This window comes from Hermetia illucens, chromosome 2 (assembly GCF_905115235.1).
Source record: "Hermetia illucens chromosome 2, iHerIll2.2.curated.20191125, whole genome shotgun sequence".
NCBI lineage: Eukaryota > Metazoa > Arthropoda > Insecta > Diptera > Stratiomyidae > Hermetia > Hermetia illucens.
The window spans coordinates 126,196,637-126,218,310 of NC_051850.1; the positions used below are offsets into that span (position 1 = coordinate 126,196,637).

Sequence of the window (21,674 nt, forward strand, 5' to 3'; positions counted from 1 at the left end):
AGCGAATGTTGACATTACAATACAAAAAAATCGTATTCGCACTTGGAAACACTCGTATTAATCCAACAGAATTCGTATTCGTACTCGTAAATACGAACACGTTTGTATTCACTTTCGGACGTGAGAATATGACCGTATTCGTATTCACTTTTTCGAATATGAATATTCATTCGTATTCATAGAAAATCGTCGTACGAATTTATTCGTATTCGTCTTTACGAATATAAATGTGCTCAACACTAGTGCATCCTGGCCTCGAAATATAAGAGAAGCTTGCAATGAACTGCTGAGGAAAATACTACTACTGAACAGTGCCACACGAACAAACAAAAGTCATAGAAAGCAGTCCAAAACTGAAGCTGCAGCCAATATAACTTAAGTAAAAAAGCCGAAAATCTCACGCGTCTAATTAGCAAAAGTACTTTCGAAGTCAAGTGCTAAAAAGAGTCGAATCATGGGCAGTTTTAACAGAGATCAATCATCAAAGGATAAAAACTTCCAAATGGGGGCAATATTAAATATTATATAATTCCTGAACTGCTCTATTGATTGGAGCTCGAGCTTGATGGAACCAAACTTAGAAGGACATAATAGAAACAACTTAAAAATCGATTGGTATTCTTTCTACATCGTCCGACATCCGGAAGTGAAACTTATAACGATACTGAAATACTTATCAGATCACGTATCAAGTGTATTAGGGATTCTCGGAGTGAGTATCCGGATTGACCATGGTCAACCACAACCACAGATAGAAAAAGTGGTGAAAACTGTCAGTACTGGCCCACCAACACCTAAGAGCATCATCAATGAAGTGTGCCACCGACACGTGATTGCATTTCTCTGTGATAGGTCAGATGATGTCTCAGAGTCCTTTGGGACGCTTCTTTCCCCCTCGAATAATGCACATAACTTCCCGTGTCTTGATCGCACCAGGATCTAAAATACACCCAAGCTACAGAACAACGGAGCCGCAAACGGAAAGAGAAGATCCACGATGGATCACATCCTCATCCGGTGCATTTTTACCTCAGATGTCAATAAGGTGCAACCTATCGTATCTGCAACCAAGTCGAATTTAGAACGATACACAATAAATTGAATACTCTTACTTAAACATACACTACCGACCAAGTCCTTGTAGACTTCCAGCAAGCATTAGACATTACTGGCTGAAGTATATTTCTTAAATTTGGAATATTGTCAAAACTAGTACGAAAATATCCACAACTAACACCGAGTCTCTATTAAAAATCCAAAATGAGTTAACCCTAAACTTCGAAGCTTGACATAGATCTGAGACAGATTGATGGTATTGACTCCTCACGCCAAATACAATTGAACATTGGAAACAACGCATCCTATTCTACTCCCATATAGCAGCACATAGAGAACCATAGCCCAGAACAAACTCAACTTGATGTTGGAATTGAGATAATTGCATTTCAAATTTTTGACAAAGGAGCGAAAGCGTATTTAGCGCCATTAATGAGTCTCCTATCTACGGTCGAAAGTCACAACCGATAACAGCTACGATGATGATATCCGCACACGGTTGTTGTCAGCCAACAGAGCCTATTTCAGCTTACAAAAACTGTTCCGCTCTAAACGTCTCACCATAGGGTCAAAGCTCTTACTGTACAAGACAATGATCTCCCTAGTCCTCATGCATTCCTCGGAGACTTGGGTTCATAGCAAGAAGAATTGCGAACTCTTGGCCGCGTTCGAGAGAAGAATCCTCCGAAGAATTTTTGGCCCCCTACATGAGGATGAACGATTCCGTAGCCTACACAATGACGAAATCTATGAGCGATACCATGACCGTCGGGTTGTGGATAAAATCCGGCTCTATAGGTTACGGTGGGCAGGTCACTTAATCCGTATGGATGAGAATGATCCCACCCGGAAAGTCTATAAGGGCAATATCTATGGTATCTATGGTGGATGGAGCGATGGCGTAGGTCAGGACGCCAGACAGCTTTTAGGGATATCGAATTGGTGGACCTCGGCGCTAAACAGGGATGCCTGGAGTTCCTTATTAAGGGAGGCCTAGACCGGATACCGGTTGTTGCGCCGATGATGATGATGAATGAGTCGAGCGAGTAAAAACTCGCTACGGCAGTCGACAAAAACAACACTTTCTAAATATGCGAACTCTCCGATGCTTTGATATTTTGTCCATTAATGCAAATAGGTGAACTACGATGGTCAGTCAGACTATGAACCTTGATTTTGACTCGGTGAGAAAGCAGGCAGATATCGATATGTTTGCAATGAAAGTGACGATTACGATAAAAATAAGTATCGATGACAGAAGAGAAGGGAAACAAAAGTATCGGTGACTGAATGCGACTCTAGATCATCAGATGATAGTAACTTTCGAGACCGATGCCAGCAACTGTTTTCTTACGTTCATTCAGAAGACAAGTCCTAAGTTTACTGCTGATCGCGACGCGGTCGATCTGATAAAGTGATCGTTATTAGTCAGTCGAAATACAACTGACCTTATAGCATACCCTGTGATTGAACAGTGTACCGCCAATGACGAGGCATTAAAAGTTACGGAAAGAAGAATGCACCGTTGTTGGTACGATCCTTAAGGCCATGCTCCCCTATTAATGCCGGAAAATGTTCTCTTGGCATTCGCCAAGATCATAATGGCATATATTTACTCATAGAGGACATCCTTCTCCTCTATATCGGAAACCTCCGTTGGTTTAAAGCACTGTGATGCTCGCCAACCTGGACCGGATCCCCGCAGTCAAGATCTTATCTGAAATTAGCGTAACCTCCGGTAGCTATCAGCAATAGTCCAATGCCGGATTGACATCAAATGAAAGTGGACACTGACTCCATCCACAACGAAGTTCTCCGTAATATCTATAAGAGGGACATGGTTGACGTAATAATCCCAACTAACAGAGGTCCTGAAGATGAAGCATCGACGTACCGCCACTAACATTTTTGCCTCGAGTCGCTTAAAAAGTTGGAAAGACTGGTTCGATCAATAATGAATGTAAGATAGCAACGGAACGGAAAAATGCTGCATACTGGGCAATGCAACAATGCTAAAGAACACGGAAAAGTACAAGGAACAATCGCACCAGGGGTGGAATACCAATAAGTCAGCAAGATTAAGCTATATACACCTCGATGCTCATCCTGTCGAGACAAAAAGGGATATCTGATTTCCGACCGTATGGGCATATTGGAGCGATAGGTTGAGTATTTGGATGAACTGCTCAACAACCAGAATATGCGCGAGTTGGAGGTACCACCAACGGTACACGACAGACAAATACTGCCACCACAAACCATGCAAGAACCATAAATCTCCAGGAGCCGATAGAATTACAGCCAAACTGGTTAAATATGGAGGTGATCGACTACAACAAGGTTTGGGACATCGAATCAATACCTGTTGACTGGCAATGAAGCATTATCCCGCCCATACAGAAAAAGGGGGATACAACGCAGCACAGCAATTATATATATGCTATAATTAACACGTTACTGAGTACCATCTATAAAATATTCTCCGCTTCACTCCAGGTTAATCAGCAGCAAGGGCAAAATTCTACACAGCCATGGCAGAAGTCGGTACCTCGACTAAAATTAATTAGACTGACTACTCTGACCGTGCGAAGAATATTCCGAAAAATGACACCTACTGGAGGATGGACAGTTCGTAGTCTATATAAAGATGAAATTTATAAGCGATACCACGCCCGTCAAGTTGGGGATAAAATCCGGAACAATAGGTTGCAGCGGGCATAAGACGTGGCAGATGCTGCTTTATATGGAGCGACGACGCACGCCAAAATGCTAGACAGCTTTTAGGGATATCGAATTGCTGGACCGCGGTGCAAAACCGAGTGGTCTAGAATAGTTGAGGTCTAAAGGGAATACCAGTTGTTGCGCTGTTTATAATGAAAGGTCATGGATCTGAGAGGAGTCCTTATATAAAGCACTGTTGACGTTTCGGTGGGAAGATGCATAGTTTCGAAATTTCCAGGCTGCTACTCCTCAAATTACTATCTCTTTTAGTTCGCAGGGAATATTTTAAGAATTGTCCAGAATGAAATAGGAGAACAATGGGGCCAGGAGCAACTTATGCCCTTTTATTTTGCTAGAAGGATATGTTGGGCATCAGAATGGCGATTTGTTTAAAAAAACTACTCTATTTTTTTAAGAAAAGCCGATAATCACTTTTATAGAAAATGAGGATTCGTATGGTAGAAATTGGTTGGTTGGTTGTGGCCGCTTATCTCAATTCCCAGACACTCGGACTTAAAAGTTAGGTTAGCAATCTATTGCGATTGTACTTGATTTATGTTGAACATAAGATTAATAATAGAAAAGTATTAAAAGTAAACATAAGACTATAAAGTTAACTTAATATACCTTTTACGTTGCTAACTACATTTTCATGTTTGAATATTTCTACTTGTAGGTACCTCAAGCAACTCCCGAATATCGTTTTCCCCCCGCAATAAGTGTTCAACGTCTAGCGCCGCAAGTGCAAAGGCAAATACGTGAAACGCAAGAATTAATAAAGGATTCATGTCCGCAACTGTATGCAGCCGGATATGGTAGTCCTGGCCCACCATTGCGTGCTCAACCGCGCACACCAAGACGGCCCACCCTGGAGACACAGTACTCACAGGAACTATCGTGATATCTAGAATATTAGTTAATATTTTTTAAAAAATTATTGATTACTATTATTATATTGTTTTAAATTATTTTTTACTTCCTGTTCACTGTTTATACGTTACTTGAACCCGAGATTACTTTACACTTTTTGTACACTATTTAAAACTGAAACATAATGAAGAAAAGTAAGAGTAATATTCAATAATGACATTAATTACTGAGTACACAAGTAATATTTATTGACTAAATCTTAAAGTAAAGTATATATTCTATATATAGAGAGAGTCAAGCAAGGACGCCATTATATTGTAGTTCAAATCGGTTACGTTTGATTTTAGATCGTAATATCTGTCTACTTGTCTGCCTACATCCGAGGAGAAAGTCATCTGTGAAAATGAAAGAAAAAATGTTTAAGCATATATAATTGATTGAGATGTATTACACTTTAGGATAAGCTAGTAACACGTACACACAAGATATACATATACACACTAAGCCAAGGAAGAACAAGTACAGGATGGAAGAGATTCAAACGTTCAGAGGATTAAGAAACTGACGTGGTAGCATTAGTTATGTAATTACGATTTAGGGTTCATGTAAACGGGTAATCACCGGACTAGTCGAATGTATGAAAGCTCTAAAACAAATCTCAATTACTGAAATGGTGGCCCTATGAAGATTGACTGGTAGATGCACGATTAGCTTTTTTATCGGTAGAGGACATGAAGCAAGTGCTTCTCGAAATTGAAAAAAGTTCAATTTTTTGTTTAATTTCTGAAGAATCACCCACTCCGAGATTGATATGTTACAGATATAAGTAATATTCTTCATCCATGGGTTTCCACCGTATATTTAACAGTTGGAAGGACCAAATTGACTTATCATTTTTTAACTATAAAGGAGATGAGAGGATTTTTGAAAAGACTTAACACCATAGAATATCCATAGAATCCAAAATTATCATATGGTCACCATTTCAGGGAAAAGAACTCACTTCACATAAAGTGTCGTCATAGAAATCTTTTAGTGTTTTTACAACTACAAACTTAATATTATTAATTGTCGACTGCGTTCAGTAACTTTGAGAATAAGTTACGGAACATTTCTTAGAATCTATTGAAGTAATGCTAGTACATGACCTTAGGTTTTTATATGTGTATTTTTCAATTTTTTAAATATAAACGATAATCTCAATATTTAGATGAAGAAAAAATGTTAGAGAAAATGCAATAGTGAAGGTGAAACCAAAAAGTGTACTTCGGTTATTTAGTTTCAGAGCAATACTGAGGAGGTGGCTTTTCATGTGGAGATTTTGGTAACTATCATTCGATTTGTATTATATTTATTGTAAAAATAATACAAGTCTGCTAAAATTGCTAGTTGCTATTATTTTTCCTTTTGATTTTATGTTACGCGGACAACCCTCCATTTCAAGTTACTACTACTTTTTTAACCACCAGTTACCAATGAATGGAAAACTGATATATTGAGTTGGGGAAAAAGAAATGTCGTATTTATGATCGAAATTTGGCGCTTTATTTAACATACTTGGAATTATCCGATTTAAGTCAAATATGCGCCGTTTTGTTCGCAAGCTCGTTGCCATTTAGAAGCCAACTTCATTATCCTCCCCTTATAACACCTTCCCTCCTTATTTGCAAAACACTCAGACAGCCAGTTTTCGCAAGCCTCTTTTGAGGCCAACTTAGTAGCACCAAGAGCGTTTTGCATGGACCGGAAGAGATGATAATCACTTGATCCGGACTATATGGTGGATACGATAGGACATCCCATCCGAGCTCCCGGAGCTTCTCGCGGGTCATCAAAGATGTGTGAGGCCGAGCGTTGTCCTGGTGGAACACAACTCCATTCCTATTGACTAATTCTGGCCGCTTCTGATCGATCGCCTGCTTCAAACGGTCGAGTTGCTCACAGTAGAGGACCGAATTGAGGGTCTGGCCATAGTTGTGCAGCTCATAATAGATGATTCCCTTCCAATCCCAGCAAACACACAGCAAAACCTTCCTGGCCGTCAATCCAGGCTTGGTGATGGTTTGGGCCAGCCTGCCGCGCTTCGACCACGATCTTTTGCGCTTGAGGTTATCGTACGTGATCCACTTTTCATCACCAGTCACTATTCGCTTCAAAAATGGGTCAGATTCGTTCCGTTTCAGCAGTGCATCGCAGGCGTTGATTCAGTCGAAGAGATTTTATTGCGTCAACTCGTGTGGTACCCGAACATTCAGCTTTTTTGAAATCCAATCTTCTGCAAATGGTTCCAAACGGTTTTTTGGTCCATACCCAGTTCCTCGCCAATCGAGTGAATGCTCACATGCTGGTCTACTTGGATGATTTCGAGGATTTTATCGGCTTCTACGACGATTGGCCTACCAATACGGAGTGTATTTTCGAAATCCACTACACCAGTACGAAATCGATCGAACCAACGCTGTGCTGTGCGAATCGTTACAGCATCGAGCCCTTAAACTTCACAAATTTTCTATCCCATAACCTAATAGCCCAACAGCTGTCATGTTTGTGTCTTTTGAAAATTAGAGTTAACTAAAAATCATGAGTTTACGTTACTGTTACGAATTTTTTTAAATAAAAAAATGGGAAAGTGGTAAATACCGCAAATTCGACCAAACAACTAAAGGATAGAGCTTTTCAAGGTTGCTATTATAACAAGTTTGAAAATAGGGTTTCTAACATTATCAATGAGGCTTTCCTTAATTTAGGGTTTGCTCATATTCCTTGCAGGGAATACTGCTATCTTAAGATTACTGGCATTATAATACTGGGTGATGGTTTCTCCTTTAAAACCATGGCAAAACATCATGCTAGTCTCTCTTCGTGTGACCTAGCACACAACAGACCGGCTCTTTTTACTATATTAGTTTTCTCAAAATGAAACCTGAAATAATCGCTTAGAGCGAAGAGTTTTGCTTCTTGAATGATTTAGGCTATACAACGTTGATTCAATTTAGTGCTATGTTGAAATGGAGTAATGATGTTATATCATGCTTGAGCAGATAACCTTGTTCACTGTGCGAGAATTACATAATGGGCAGGTTCCTGCGATCAGGAACTATTTTCGGTGGTATCTACATTTTCCCCCGAAAACCAAGATTCGGTATTCTTAGGTTTGAAAGATTGCTCCCTACTTGATGAAATTAGATGAACCCCATTCAAACGAAGAACGTTATTGAAGAGTATCATGTTAGCTACAGAACTAGAGCCTCTGCAATATTCACGTCATACGTAATTACCTCAACATTCTGCAGAAAAAAAATATAATTCAATTTGCATCATCTTGTAAAACCAACCATGGTAGACTAAGTTTTAAATGAAAACAGTTTAATTAATGCTTTCTCAACTAAGATCGAGAAACGAAATGTTTTAGGCAATTTTTTTTTTTGATACGAGAACTTTGTTACTCTTTCAATTAACTCAACATAATTTCACGCTCATTTTTGAAAATAAAACCTTGGCGATGCGACGAAAGGATTAAGGTTGCGCATAAATGACAACAAAGCTAAACTCAACGCTCAATAGACCTTTAGACAAATCACCACAATTAGTGATTACACTTCAAAAAACATGAATAACTTTACATATCTACTATATTTCATATAATCTATTAAAAGATGCAAAAAACACAAAGAAAAATAAATGAAATGAAGAATATGGCTTGCGAGTAGAATGACAAAAATGTGACAAAATATGAAATTAGACCTTACAATTTCAAATAAATGAATGACTGCGTGCAATTGAAGGCAGCACTAACAAACGTCCCCAGCAAAATGGACGAAACCAAAAAATCATTCATGTTTACAAACAAAGTCGCTATCAATAACAAGTCAGAATATCGGAGGCTGAGCGTTTCGGGTATAACGGTTTTGTAATCATCTTGTGCGAGAAATTTCCTATCCTCCGTATTTCATTCCTGACTAAACTAACTAAAAATTCAAAATATTCCTTGATACATCCAACTGTGCCATTCAAATGAGTTCACTTTATATAATCATGACGTCATACACGTTTTAGATTGCGATTAATTCACGTGAAATAAAAAACTTTGATCTTCTATGACTTTGAAACTTTGATTTTGATAGCTTCTGAGAACGAGACCTGTTACACCTTTCGTGGCATACATTTTGAGCACTCATCCCACTATGTTTCACCCGATATCAGAAATAACAAATGAGCTCTCACTCTCCTACGTTTCCCCCAAATAAAATCATTTTCGAAAAGTGCTAACTACTAATCGATCCCTTTCTGACCCTTGACCCTCTTAAACTCAACGCAAAATGACACCACTTGCTGTATGTAAAGAGATTCACAGGCGACATTTTCTCACCGAATTTATTGGCAATAACCTCAGCCGTTTCCAAACAAATCAGGTGTGATAGACAGATGGAGAGACAGACAGACATTTTACTAAGCTTTTTTTACACAAAACCTATGTACAGGAAAACGTTGGTAGAATATGCAAAATTTTGATTTCGCCGATCCCTTCGAGTGTCGAGTTCTCAAAAGAATTGTAGTCCCAGTGGGGGAGCCCAACATATGGCAAATTAGGTAAAAGAAAGGGAGTTATAGCTCTTATACAGCGAACGAGATGCCGTTATTCATATAAAAATTCAAAAATTTCGGTGGAAGTCCAGTAAATAGATATCAAACATTCCGGCTTCCTCAAAGTCAACGCAAAAGATAAGCGACCACGTGGAAGCTCTAAAGCAAATGGAACTCAGGGGGACAACGCGAGATATGCTTTGCTAGTTTCTATGAATTGTACGACACAGTCGCTGGGTCAAGAAAAAATAGGGGCTAAGATTTCGGGAGGCCAAGGACTGTTTCACTATCGGAGAATAAACAAAGTAAAGGGAGAATTATGTGAAAACGAACCTCCGCATCTATAAAACAGTCACCAAACCGGCTTTACCTTACGGCTATGAGACTTCAACCTCAAATCAAGCTCTACGAAAGTATATACTAAACTTTCTGGAGAGAAGGGTACTGAGAAAAATTGTAGCAGCAGTTTGAGAGAATGATATATGTATGGCGATTTAAGTGCGATAGGGAGTTGTACATTGTGGGTATGCGTTGAACGAAAAATATGAACCACGATAAAGTTGCGAAACGGACAATTACATTCACAGAATGGATGACTGGAGAGTACTCGAAAAGGTATCAAAGAGAACTAGTGAAATCATATTAGCCGGAATGCCTGGAAAACACTGCCAAATTCAGTCCAGATCAAAAGTTCATCAAGATCCAACACATCTGAGTAGACAAAGTGCATGACAAACTGAAGTGCTATTTTGTCAACTGAGAATGCCGAGAACATGACCACGGCCACGATAAACTGCGTTCTAATATTTCCGAACTTCAATTATAGATTCGATGACAGATATTTCATACAACCACTTACGTGGACAATTAATAAAGCGGTTGAGTTCCAGTAAGAGAAAACGAGGCAGCTCACGGAGAGTACTTCCATGGGCGACGAAAAACCCTCCCAGTTCCTCTGCCGCGTGCAGCGCCTCACCGGTCCCGCGGTTCTAGAGGCGCTGATGTTGCTAGGGTCTTAAGAGGTAAGCAGGGATACGCGCAGTTAAATAGTAGCTTCTCTTCGTGAATGCATCCAGACGGAAACGTCAACATTCTCCATCCAGGGTATGCTACTGTGCAGCTCGAAAAATCTTCGTACCTAGAATACATATTGGTACCACTATAGATTGATTCAATTCCGGAGCCGTGAAATGAACGAAATAATGTAATTGGACTTCGGATAATACGAATGGCCCCGTTTCATCCCTTTCACGATGACTGCCTTTGTCCATCCGAATTATAAAAAACACAATTGCCTGTAGGCACATGCGCCGAAATAAGCATTTACCCGCGGTCCAAAAACAAAGAACCATATAAAAAGAGACGTTGCAAGGCAGTCAGGTGAAGCCGACAGCATCAGCACACTTCGCAATAACCAAAAGGTGCAAACAGTGGCGTCAATATCTCAGCAATCAATTTAACACAGCACGTCGCAAAATGAATCTATAAACAGTTTGCTAGACACTGCTCCTGCGGCAATTACCAGCACGTCTATTAGTAATATGGATCGACTCGAACCTTCTTACCCGATGGCAAGCGACATCGAAGGAAACTGGATCTCGAACCAACACCAGGAAACAATAGCAACAATACATGCTCCCAGGAGAGATATCCCAAAAACTGATCTAACTCCGGTTCAAAAACTAGCAGTTGCAAACCCAACGAAATCCGGCGGATGAGTTAGATTTCCTGATCATTACCAGGCAGGCCTTCAGAAGTTCAACTATACAAACATCACAAATTCATAGCTGGCGTCACGATAGGGGCAGCCTGGGTTTAGAATTTGTTTAATTATCTTTCTTTCCAACCGAAGTGATCTACTCCCTAAAAATTAACTAATTTCTAGAAGGTTAAGTAGAGCAGACACTCGATGGAAGAGGGAGTCTACTCACAGCTCTCACTTTGTGAACACGACAATGAGAAGCAGGTCAGATGTTGCATTTGAATAAATTTATCAAATTTATATCAAGGCTCTTATTGAATTTTTGCTGTAAGCCATTAACCTCATTTGATAATTCCCAAGGTTCCATCCGAATGATTGCAGCAACAGATGGTCTCCCGTTTGTCAGCATGCTTCTCGATGGGGTTTTCAACTTTTAGAGTCTCACAGTATCTCGCTGCGTTGATGGTCTCTCCTGGGCCAGATATTTAATCAATATCGGTGTTACGTCACTGTTTTTCAGGCGTGTAGTGAGCAACCTAAGTCTCATTTCCAGTTAACGTCATTTTTCGCAAGAGGTGCTCCTGGGGTAAGTGTTTGAAGCATACCAACTTCATATTGGTCTCCTTTTGAAGGGGAGTCAAGCTGCACAATAGTATTGCCAACGTTAGTTAGCCAAGTTAGTACCGACCGGTGAAATTCACATTTTAGTAACAGATTTTTAGCGTTTAAATCGATTGTTACACATCATTCTCTGAAACATATGAATATAAAGAAAGGTAAATTATGAGAAATAGGGTTCTCCGATGCTTCCTTTTAGGAAGTATGTAGTTTGAAGAGCAATTGCATAACTCATGACTCGCTTATGATTAGCTGTTCTCATTGGAACCTGCGCAGCTCTGGAAGTTGATTTACTTTGGAAGTATTAATAAGTTGTTGATATGAGTTTTTTTGCTGAACCATGGAAGTGGCGTCTTCGAAAAAGTCTCAGTGGAGACGACCGATGCACATGATTTACCCTTCAATCGCTCGCCCGGTCGTTAGATATCATTTCGCCAATTATCCTGTTTTTCCTATATAGCTATCGCTTGCTTTTTCCTTTCCGTTGCTTCTTGCCATCTGTCTTCCAACTGTAATATGTGCTACCTCTACCAGGTGATGCACTCGCGAAATATTGGTCCTCCACGCCGTGAAATAACTGCAAGAATATTGCGTCTTCTTCCTCTCCCGGGCAAGTCGGACATATTGACGAATCGTCATACCCAATCCTGTCTAGGTATTTGTAGTAGCCTCTATGGCCAGTTACTAACTCAGTTAAGTGGTAACTACATTCTCTGTTGTAATGATTAACACACATATCTCTTCGTCGAGCTCTCCTACGTCCATTCCGACATTTAATCAATAATAGTGTCCTTTGTTCGTTCTTCGGCAGTCGATCTCCTAGTGTAAATTTGTGACAGTTTTTCCTTTTGAAATCCGCCACTATAATTCCGGCAATTTCCAGCCAATCTTTCATCTTGCAGATTATTTCTTTTATTACTGTCTGAATCTAATGGATTTGCTTTGCCATAACAACCGCGGCAACATCGTTTTTGAAAACAACCATTTTTAGTCCCACTTGAAGAGGCAGACATAAGACTCCATTATACATGATATTTCCCTAGAATAGACCCAGCATCAGCCCCTGAGAAACCTCGGATGAGGCGAATGTAGTATTGATTTGTGCTTCGTTACTCATGTATTTTAGCTCCCTATAGGAGAAATAATTAGCCACTATGTTCCTCAACTGCACTGAATGGCGCAATACTCCATTGATCCTCAGCGCCATCTTCACCTCATATGGCAGTGTCTGGAGGGATCTCCTAAATCCAAACTCCTTCCTTTTTAACCTTTTCTAATAATCTGTTGGTAATTACTCCTTCTTACATTGAGTTGTAACATATAATGGGGGACCTTCAGTTAGCTGTTTCTTTTTGGTAACGTAATCAAACGTTAATAGATCAATTTTTTAGAGAACATCCCTTCATCGAGGGCTGCACTGCCTTGTTCGGAATACCATCAGATACCGAGACTTGTTGCTTATTCTCTTACATACTTTCAGCAATTTATCTTTCGTGATACAAGGTGTGTTCTCTGAATTGGCGGTTCTATGATAATTGCTTCATTCACAGGGTCGATATTTTTGGGAATGCTGCCTTCACTATTAATCTCATTATTGTTGGACAAGTTATTTGCAATGATTTCTTCCCCTTCATTTTAGCCGCCATCACACTGTAGACAGTATCTCAATGGTTTAGGTCAGCTTCGTTGCAGGGGATTCTAAAGCTTCTAGGCGGGCATATCCTGCTCTTCTTGGCTGCTGGAGTGAGCGCACATCTAAGCACATTTATATGCTAGCAGGCTCTGTTTATAGTTACTGGACAGGCTCTGTACATGGTTTATTGTAATTACTACAAACATCATTATGGAGATCACAGCAAATTACGTAAACATTCCGCAGTTTCGTAAACCGCCTTTTTATTACCAAAGTTTTGGTAATTTTGGCACTACATTTTCTATATGATTCATAAATAAAAATTTTCCAAAGAAGAAGATACCTCTAGTTATAGATTCTCTGCGTCCATATTTGAGATAAAATTGACCTGTTACCTACAGGTTTAGAAAATGCAAAATTTAGGTCTCGCTAGGAAGTGATGTGAATACTTGATTTGCGACCCTAGACAGGACAAATTATCAACGGTTGGCCAGTGTGATTTCCACCATATAATTCGGCTTGCCTTTAATTAGTGTACAACCGAAGATCTAACGCCAACTGGTCGATGCAGGCAGTTTATACATCTGGGGTTGTTTTGCATAATATAAATATCATCAGCATAGGTCAGAACTAGGGCGAACTTGAAAAAGATAGTGTTTCTCGCATTGACATCAACATCACGGATCATTTTTTCCGAGGCAGGTTAAAAGGGATGCTTGACATCCCCTTGTCTTAGACCATTGTTGACCATGAAAGGTACCGAGGGTGATCCTGCTACTCTGCATTCCCACCGTCAGGATCGGGGTCTGCCTAAACAACCTCAGTTTTGTCGGGATTTCTCATGGCTATGTAAAGTTTTACTCTCGCTATTTTATGTAGGCAACGTTGGAGTCGAAGGAAATATGGTGTAACTGATGTGCATATTCCAACAGCTTTTCCTTCGCATATCGCACGGAAATTTGATATATTACTGTATGTTCACGCATTTGTTGGTTCTATCGGACTTCCTTGTTTTGTCTGTGAAGGCGCTTTTTAACTCGACGGAGTTCAAAGTAAGTCTCTGATGGTGCCCATGTACTTTGAATTGCTGGCTTTCAATCATCATTGAGCCACTCGTTCTGACTTTTTTGGGGGCTGGAGTCGAACATGTTTGTAGTTGTACCAATCATAACGTTTAGATGATTGGACATCTGGTAGCTGCGGTTATTACGGTAATCTTTTCACCGTTGTAGACTGGTGAAGATTTGATGTGGTGTTGTTTTTTGAGCTCGGAGCACTATGTCAACAAAGTAGTGATCCGAGTGTATAGTGGCCCCTTTATATATTCTGTCACTCATGAAGACTAAGAGGTGGCGGCGTTCGATTATGACGTGGTCGATTTAGTTGAAAGTGGTACCATCTGGAGGGACCTATGTATATTTGTGATACTTCCAACAACCATTTCTGGTGACACCGCTAGTTGAATATGCGGCAGCCCCTTATCATGGGTAATTCTACATCGCTCTTCTCTAGGAAACCAGACAACATCCAGCGTATTTCTTTAACATTGGGACAGGGTACCGGCTAGCTCCTAACCAGTATTAATGCAGAGTCTCGTATTACTGTTTGGCCATGTAGAAATGAAACCCTTCAAGAACAAGGCCTATAACAAAATTTGAAAAGGACAGTTAGTTGGCCATATACATGCGTGGGAAGGCTGAATCTCGTCCTTAGATTTACCGAGTCATTCACACATCCCACATTTAGGTGTTTTAATTTTGACAATCATCAGATTGAGTCCTTATACATAATAGGCATTTTTTTCGAATGAGAGTTTTATATTTGGATAATTGTGTTCTAGATAACTCAAGTCCGGTTCCCCTTGTACTCTTTTAAAGGTTTTATATAAAAACCTTATTAAGATCGGTTGACAGTTTGTCTCTCTATCCGTCTGTATGTCTGTCACACGACCTTTTCTGGAAAAAACTAGACCTATTGCGATGACATTTGGTAAGCATTTGCAGACCTTGAAATCCGAGCATGTAGTGAAAAGCATGTTTTTGTATTGAATTTAAGCGAAGAGAAAATGCAAAATGTTTTTCTTCAAATATAATTTTAAAAAGTTTCGGTTAGCCCTTTATGAAACAGATCCCACATTTGACAATGGTTGCAAAGTATGGTAGTCAGGGATCAATAAATACAAATTTTAAGTGAGTTTGAACTGATACTCAGAAACTATTCAACATAAAAGTTTGAACAACAGTCATGAAGAGGAGGCCCTCGAGGCCTCAAAGTACATATATATCATACCGATCTCTGTTCAAACGAAACTAATACTACGTACGTACGTACGTATATTACTATTTTTCCGAATTTTCCCTTAAATTCATTATCGTATTACAAAATCGCAGAAGCTTAAAACAACATAAGGTATTATACAATATTAGAAAGTTTGAAGGAACTCGTTGTCTATTTCGTGGCAATTTACTGCAGCCTAAAACAACATAGAACACTAGCACCATATTAAACTGTCCGACATACTAAATTAAAATGGAATCGTTATGTAACGAAACATTCTCAAATACGAATTACACAAAATATTTCATACCTGAAACGCCGAACTTCCGGTTACCCAAGCTGAGCAATACTGAAAATGCGTTGATGGAATTTGCAGACTAAAGCTGAATAGATTCAGTTAGGATCATTAACCAGGTTACCTAGGTAGGACTAAATGTGAATAGATTCAGTTAGAATCATTAACGAGGTTACCTAGGTGATACCCCTGAGAAAATAGTTTGGTAACTTCGTATTTGGGTATCAAAGGGTATCTCAAAATGAACACCACATACGGCGAACCATTTTGAAGAAGAAATCAAAGAAAAGTTGAATATTAGTTCCATGTATGTACATAGTATCTGCTGATATCTACACTTCTCTCCCTTCCATAGCGTCAGGCCTAACGAGAGATCAGATTTTCTCCGCTTGGCCCTGTACAGCGCGTTTACTATTTTCGCGCTCCGAAAATGTCGACCCTTGACAATGCTCTTCAACTTCCCCAGATCCTACCGACAGCCACTTGTCAACATTCCTGGAATTTAAGGGTTCTGTTGAGTCCTACTCAAACAGTCAGCAATTTTATTTTCGCCCTTTCTTACTAGTGACCTATTCACTGCCACTTCTACGTCTCAATAAACAGCTCTACAGACGTCTTGCCGGCACGCCTGCATCACAGGTCATTACAGATACTCTTCGTTGACGCTGACAAAAGCTGCCTCAAGTTAAAAAAAAAAGAGGAAGTGAAATGGGCAACTAGAGTGCAGGCACTGTTCTACAATGATTCATAAGGTGTTATTGTGATCAATGCAGGGAGTCCCAGGGTGGGCCTTCTATACATATTATTTCATTTACTTTTGTAAATAAATAATTAAAATTAAAAAAACATTGACTTTGATGCAGCACGAAGCACGTCAAAGTTTGCAACTCCCAAGCCTCAATGCTGGTTTTGGATTTTTGATTTAGTTATCCAGGAACGTTGTAGCGCTTTCAGTTTCTCAAATGGAAGGATTTCATTACCCAAAGGCATCTAAATTATACGTAAATCATAAAGATACTTTGACAAAGTCTTAGAAATTCAATTTTGCAACATGAAATATTTTTTTTTCTTTCTCCTAGAAATAACTCTCTTGGCATTCTCGAAAGAAGTTATTCAAATTTCCACATTTCAAGCCTCATCCTCTTACTAATTATTATTGTAATATAGTAATAAATTGTCTGACTGTAAACTTTATCAGAAATAAATAAAAACGACAGATTTAAGAACTAGACTAGGATTTCGCTCGATTTGACTCTCAAACCATAATACAGCTAGAGAAACCATTGAAATAAGCAGATATATCCGAAAGTGAGGAATATAAATCCAGGATCTGTGAAGCAGACTCGATTTTATAACCACACAATTATTCCAAGGGAATCGCATTAACAGATTCACCGAAAATCCAAAATCATTCAATTTAGAAACACTATCCGATAAAGAGCCTCTTATTCTAAATCTTCAAAGAAAAAAACATTTACCAAGTTAAGACAAAAAACAAAAAGCAAAACCACAAATTTTAGATGTAGCGAAAATTCAGTGAGAAGAGAACTAAAGGATTTTTAGTTACCCTTTCGTATTCCATTTTTATATACAAATAAGTGGAAAATTTCAAACAACTCACATTTTATATGCATATATATAAAAATGTAGTAGAAAGTTACCCTTTTCTGTTGTTTTATTTGCCATTTCTATTTCTAAACGAAGGAAAAGAAATATGTTGAAATGAAATGAAAATTAAATTATTATGAGATCACGTCTAAACCAGAGAAACAAAACCTATGACATATATGAAAGCACCGTCCGCATTAATATGTTATGAAACATTATATATTGAAGAGAAATGACAAACGACAACTAATATTAAAAACTAAATCCTATATCAATTAAAAGTCAAGAATTTATCTCTAGAGCAACATCAATCCGTTAACAGTGAGCTAAAAGATATAATCTCTCACCTGCAAAATTGTTAATGAAAAATTTCCATAGAAAATGTTCAACTTTGAAAGAAATACAATAATAAAAAAATATAAATGATAAAAAAGTCTTTTGTGGCCAAAATTTAAGAGATAAAAATACACCCATAACATTAAAATAAAGTTTTATATTGTATTAGTCGAGAGAAAGCTGTTCTAGTGAAAGTAAATATGCCTGACTAAATTGCGACGATAGAACGAATGAAAAAAATGAAAATTGAGTCTTAATAGCAACAGAAAATAAATTTAATAAATCTCATAAATATGGCAAGGTGTCACCAAAAAGTCTTTTATCTATTGTACCTAAATATATGGGTTCTGGTCTAAAGTTTGCTTGTAAACAAAGGAATTCAAGAGTATTTAAACAAAAGCAAAAGAGAAACTGTATAAGACGATAGTTATGGCTATGAAAATTCAAATGAAACATAGTTCTTTTCTGTTTTTATAAGTTTTATAAAAATAAAATCATATTTACTGAATCGTACCGGCATTTATTTTGAATAGTTTTCGTCCAGTGAAAAGTAGAGATGGGCCTAAATTTTTTTTCACCAAATATAGTCATGGGGGTATCGAATGAAAGGTGTCGGTTAGTACTTTCCGAAGCCATTCCGACCCATTCTCAGAAACCACCCAACCAAAAATCTGAAAAAAATCAAAAAGCTGCCATTAATGGTGTCTAGGCTCCGAAACACCCTCCATATCGATTTCTGTTTAAATAAAGTTTATAATATATTAGTATAATTTTTAGTAAATGACTGTAAAGCCTCCCTTAAGTTCGTCCTAGAATCATGAAAACAGCAATGTAGGCTATTGCATAGAGCATGATCCTACCAAGTTTGGTGAAGATCACACTATTACTAACAAAGTTGTAATAGGTCAAAGTTGTCGCTTCTGTGCAAATTCAACACTTTGAATGTCAGTATCACCCGAAAGTGGATTTTCTCATATAATATATGCATATCCATATATTATATGGCTAAATCTGTTTTCAAAAACTGGGAACAAGTTTCCCATAATGACAGGTGGCAGAGCCTAAATGCTGGTCGACACACCAAACTTTTCCTGGCAGAACCCAACATACGTACCGCAAAGTTTATCCTGTCGAAAAGCAGGAGGACCTGCAGGTGTATTGTGGGCATTCTGACAGACCATAATTCACTACCCCCCCCCCCCCTCCTGTAATGAGGAAGCGGAATCCACGGAGCATTTCCTATGTGATTGCCCCGCCTATGGACGCATCAGATCTTTGGTGCCGATGTTCTCCAATTGCGACGGGTAGCATCACATCCACTAACGAAAATCCTGCGATACGTTAACGAATCCGGAATATTCCGTTAGACGGGGCTGGCGAGTACGATGGGTCAACATGGCCTGAGTGCTCAGAAGCTGTAGCTTCTCCCCCACCATACACACACACACACATATGCATATATTACGTGCTAAGTACTAATGGGGCAAACCTTTTATACCTGAAGCGTCCAGTTTCAGGTTTCCCGACTTGTTTATAATATTAGATAGTGCACACAATATTTTCACATGCAAAGAACAGGGAATCATGATTTTTGCGAACGAGCATTACCTACCTTTGGATGCCATAATGAAAAATTTGTCTATCACGCACAATCTTGGAATCATCTTTTCACACCAAAGCCAGATAACAGATTCGTAACGACAGTCTACACTTGATAGTCGCCTCAGCCGTTTGTACTAAGAAATATTACGTAAACCAGCGACATACACACATCAGCCAGCAATCGACATTCAATCAAAGTCATAACATTGCTAATCAATGACTTCAACCAAGAACTGGCATCCCTATATTCGCATGCAACTGAAATAATTTTCCATCCCAAAGCCAGACCTCAGCACAAAGACCTTTAACTATCGGAAACGGACTATGATTGGTTTCTGGAATGTGCGCACGCTCCTCGACGACGGTAGCGAGGGTCCTCAGAATGCTCTCTTCCTCCAACTTGGGGCAGAAATTCCAGCGATATAAGCTGAACATTCTAGACCTAAGCAAAGTAAGATGGTGGGACTCTGGAGAATACTCTTGCTTTTGTACTCTGAAACGCAAAGTGGTAGAATCTTGTTAGGGTTGCTTATGGCAACTACTACAAAGCCCGCTTTCTTGACCTGACAAACTTCCAACTGCAAGATTTCGGTTCAGGTTAAGGGACATCGCAATTGTGCAATGCTATGCACCAACGGAAACTTTCGATCTAGTGGAGGGGGATGCTTCCCCAAGGCAATTAAACGCAGTTCAGGGGAGGCGTCCTAAAGGTGACATTGGGATTGTAATGGGCGATCTAAATGCCAAGGATCTAACAACACCTTGCTCGAACATGTGACGGGGAAACACGGTCTTGGCGACCGCACGGTAATGATGGGAAGTTTGTGAATTTTTGCAATTTCCACCGCCTCGTCATTGGTCATTGGTGGCTATAAGGTCAGTGGGGTTTCAAATGACCGATGCCGTACGAATAATCACATCAACCACTTCGCGATCAGTAGTGTGTGGATGTGCGTAACAATAGAGGCGCTGACATCGACTTCGAAAGGGATCACCATCTGATGGTCGCTTACGTATTGCGTCCGCCAATTCTTGCAGGGTTGGGGAGCTGCGACCCCATAAGTTTAACATGACCCAGCTGTCGCTTGACAGTGGGAGAGCTATCTCGCTAGTTAGACGGCAAATATACTGAGTTACCCGCCTGAGAATATCGGTAAGCATTGGGCCGCCATCAAAAATGCTCTTTTCCTGGATGCTACGTAGGTCGTTAGCTACGCCCCGAAGGAACATCATAAGATCTGGCTGACGTGAAAGTGGACCGGTGAATGGAAGGGGTTGAAGGCTCTATTGACTGCTGCGAATAATGACGTCATGACGCGCTTGAACTACCGAGCGAAATCCCCAGAAGTTCAGCGCAGTATACGCCGTGACACGAAGGAATTTGCTATTTGCGTTGGTCAGGGAAGCGAAAAATGGTTCGAATCGCAATTTCAGAACTGTATACCGCATTACAAAAGAACTTCCATGTGGTAGAAAATCCTTCGACGTCAACGGTCGGTTTCTCATCCACGACGATGAATAACTGAAGAGGTGGAAAGAACACTTCACCATGATTCTTAATCGTATCACATCCAGTGAAATTCCTCCTCTTGTCGATAAAATGGCTAGTCACCGTAACATGTGGATGACTGTTTCTCCAAGCAAAAGAGAAATCATTTGGGCCATAAATACACTCAAACGGAGTAAAGCTGCTGGGCTTGATGGTCTTCCCCGCAGAGTTATCTATTGCTGCACCTACAATTAGTGCAGATCTGCTTCTTCCACTCGCACGGAGATCTTGGGAATAAGAGACCTTTCCAAGAAGGTGGAAGAAGAGGATGATCGTCAAGAAGAAGAAGAGGACCTGTTTTGAATGTGACAATTGGAAGTGTATCTACGTACTCCCTGCCGTTCCAAAGATAATAGCAACATTTCGAAAGCTTTATCGACCAAGAACAGGCTACTTTCCTCTCCTGCATTGACCGCATCAACACCCTGATCATTTTGGAACAGAAAGCTTTCAATAGTGTGAACAAGGAGTGTATCTGGAGTGCTCTACGCAAGATAGGCATTTCGGAGAAACTAATAACTATTATCAAGGCGGCAAATGGTTTCGCAAAATGTCATGTGTTACGCCGAGGTAAAATCTCGGCGGATTTTGAGGTCCAAATTGGAGTCACCCAGGGTTGCATCCAGTCACCGATATTATATTATTTCTCTTGTTATCGGTGACGTCCTTCATGCTGCCTTATCTGGAGGGGGTGGAGGGATTCAATGGACGATGGCAGCATTCCGCAAACACCTCGATTACGCTGATGACATCTGTTTGTTCACCACCGGGTCATGGACCTTGGCCAAAAGGCTCTGGATTTGGAAACAGAGAACCAAGTTTC

General features: G+C 39.6%; 1 protein-coding gene and 1 long non-coding RNA gene across 4 annotated transcripts in view; both read left to right on the forward strand.

The window, feature by feature from the left end:
- The window catches only part of LOC119650149, a 310,050-nt gene extending 304,455 nt beyond the window's left edge, over positions 1–5,595 (forward strand). For all 3 annotated transcript variants that reach the window (XM_038052687.1, XM_038052686.1, XM_038052688.1), the window contains one exon: positions 4,454–5,595. In XM_038052687.1, the coding sequence (XP_037908615.1) occupies positions 4,454–4,678 (225 nt within the window). In that variant the 3' untranslated portion in view covers positions 4,679–5,595. The remainder of the gene's footprint in view (positions 1–4,453) is intronic.
- A 1,631-nt stretch (positions 5,596–7,226) lies between these two features.
- LOC119649722 lies at positions 7,227–18,208 on the forward strand. The gene is made up of 2 exons (XR_005249177.1): positions 7,227–9,468; positions 9,508–18,208. It is a non-coding gene; the product is annotated as an uncharacterized LOC119649722 (long non-coding RNA).
- Positions 18,209–21,674: the final 3,466 nt, after the last annotated feature.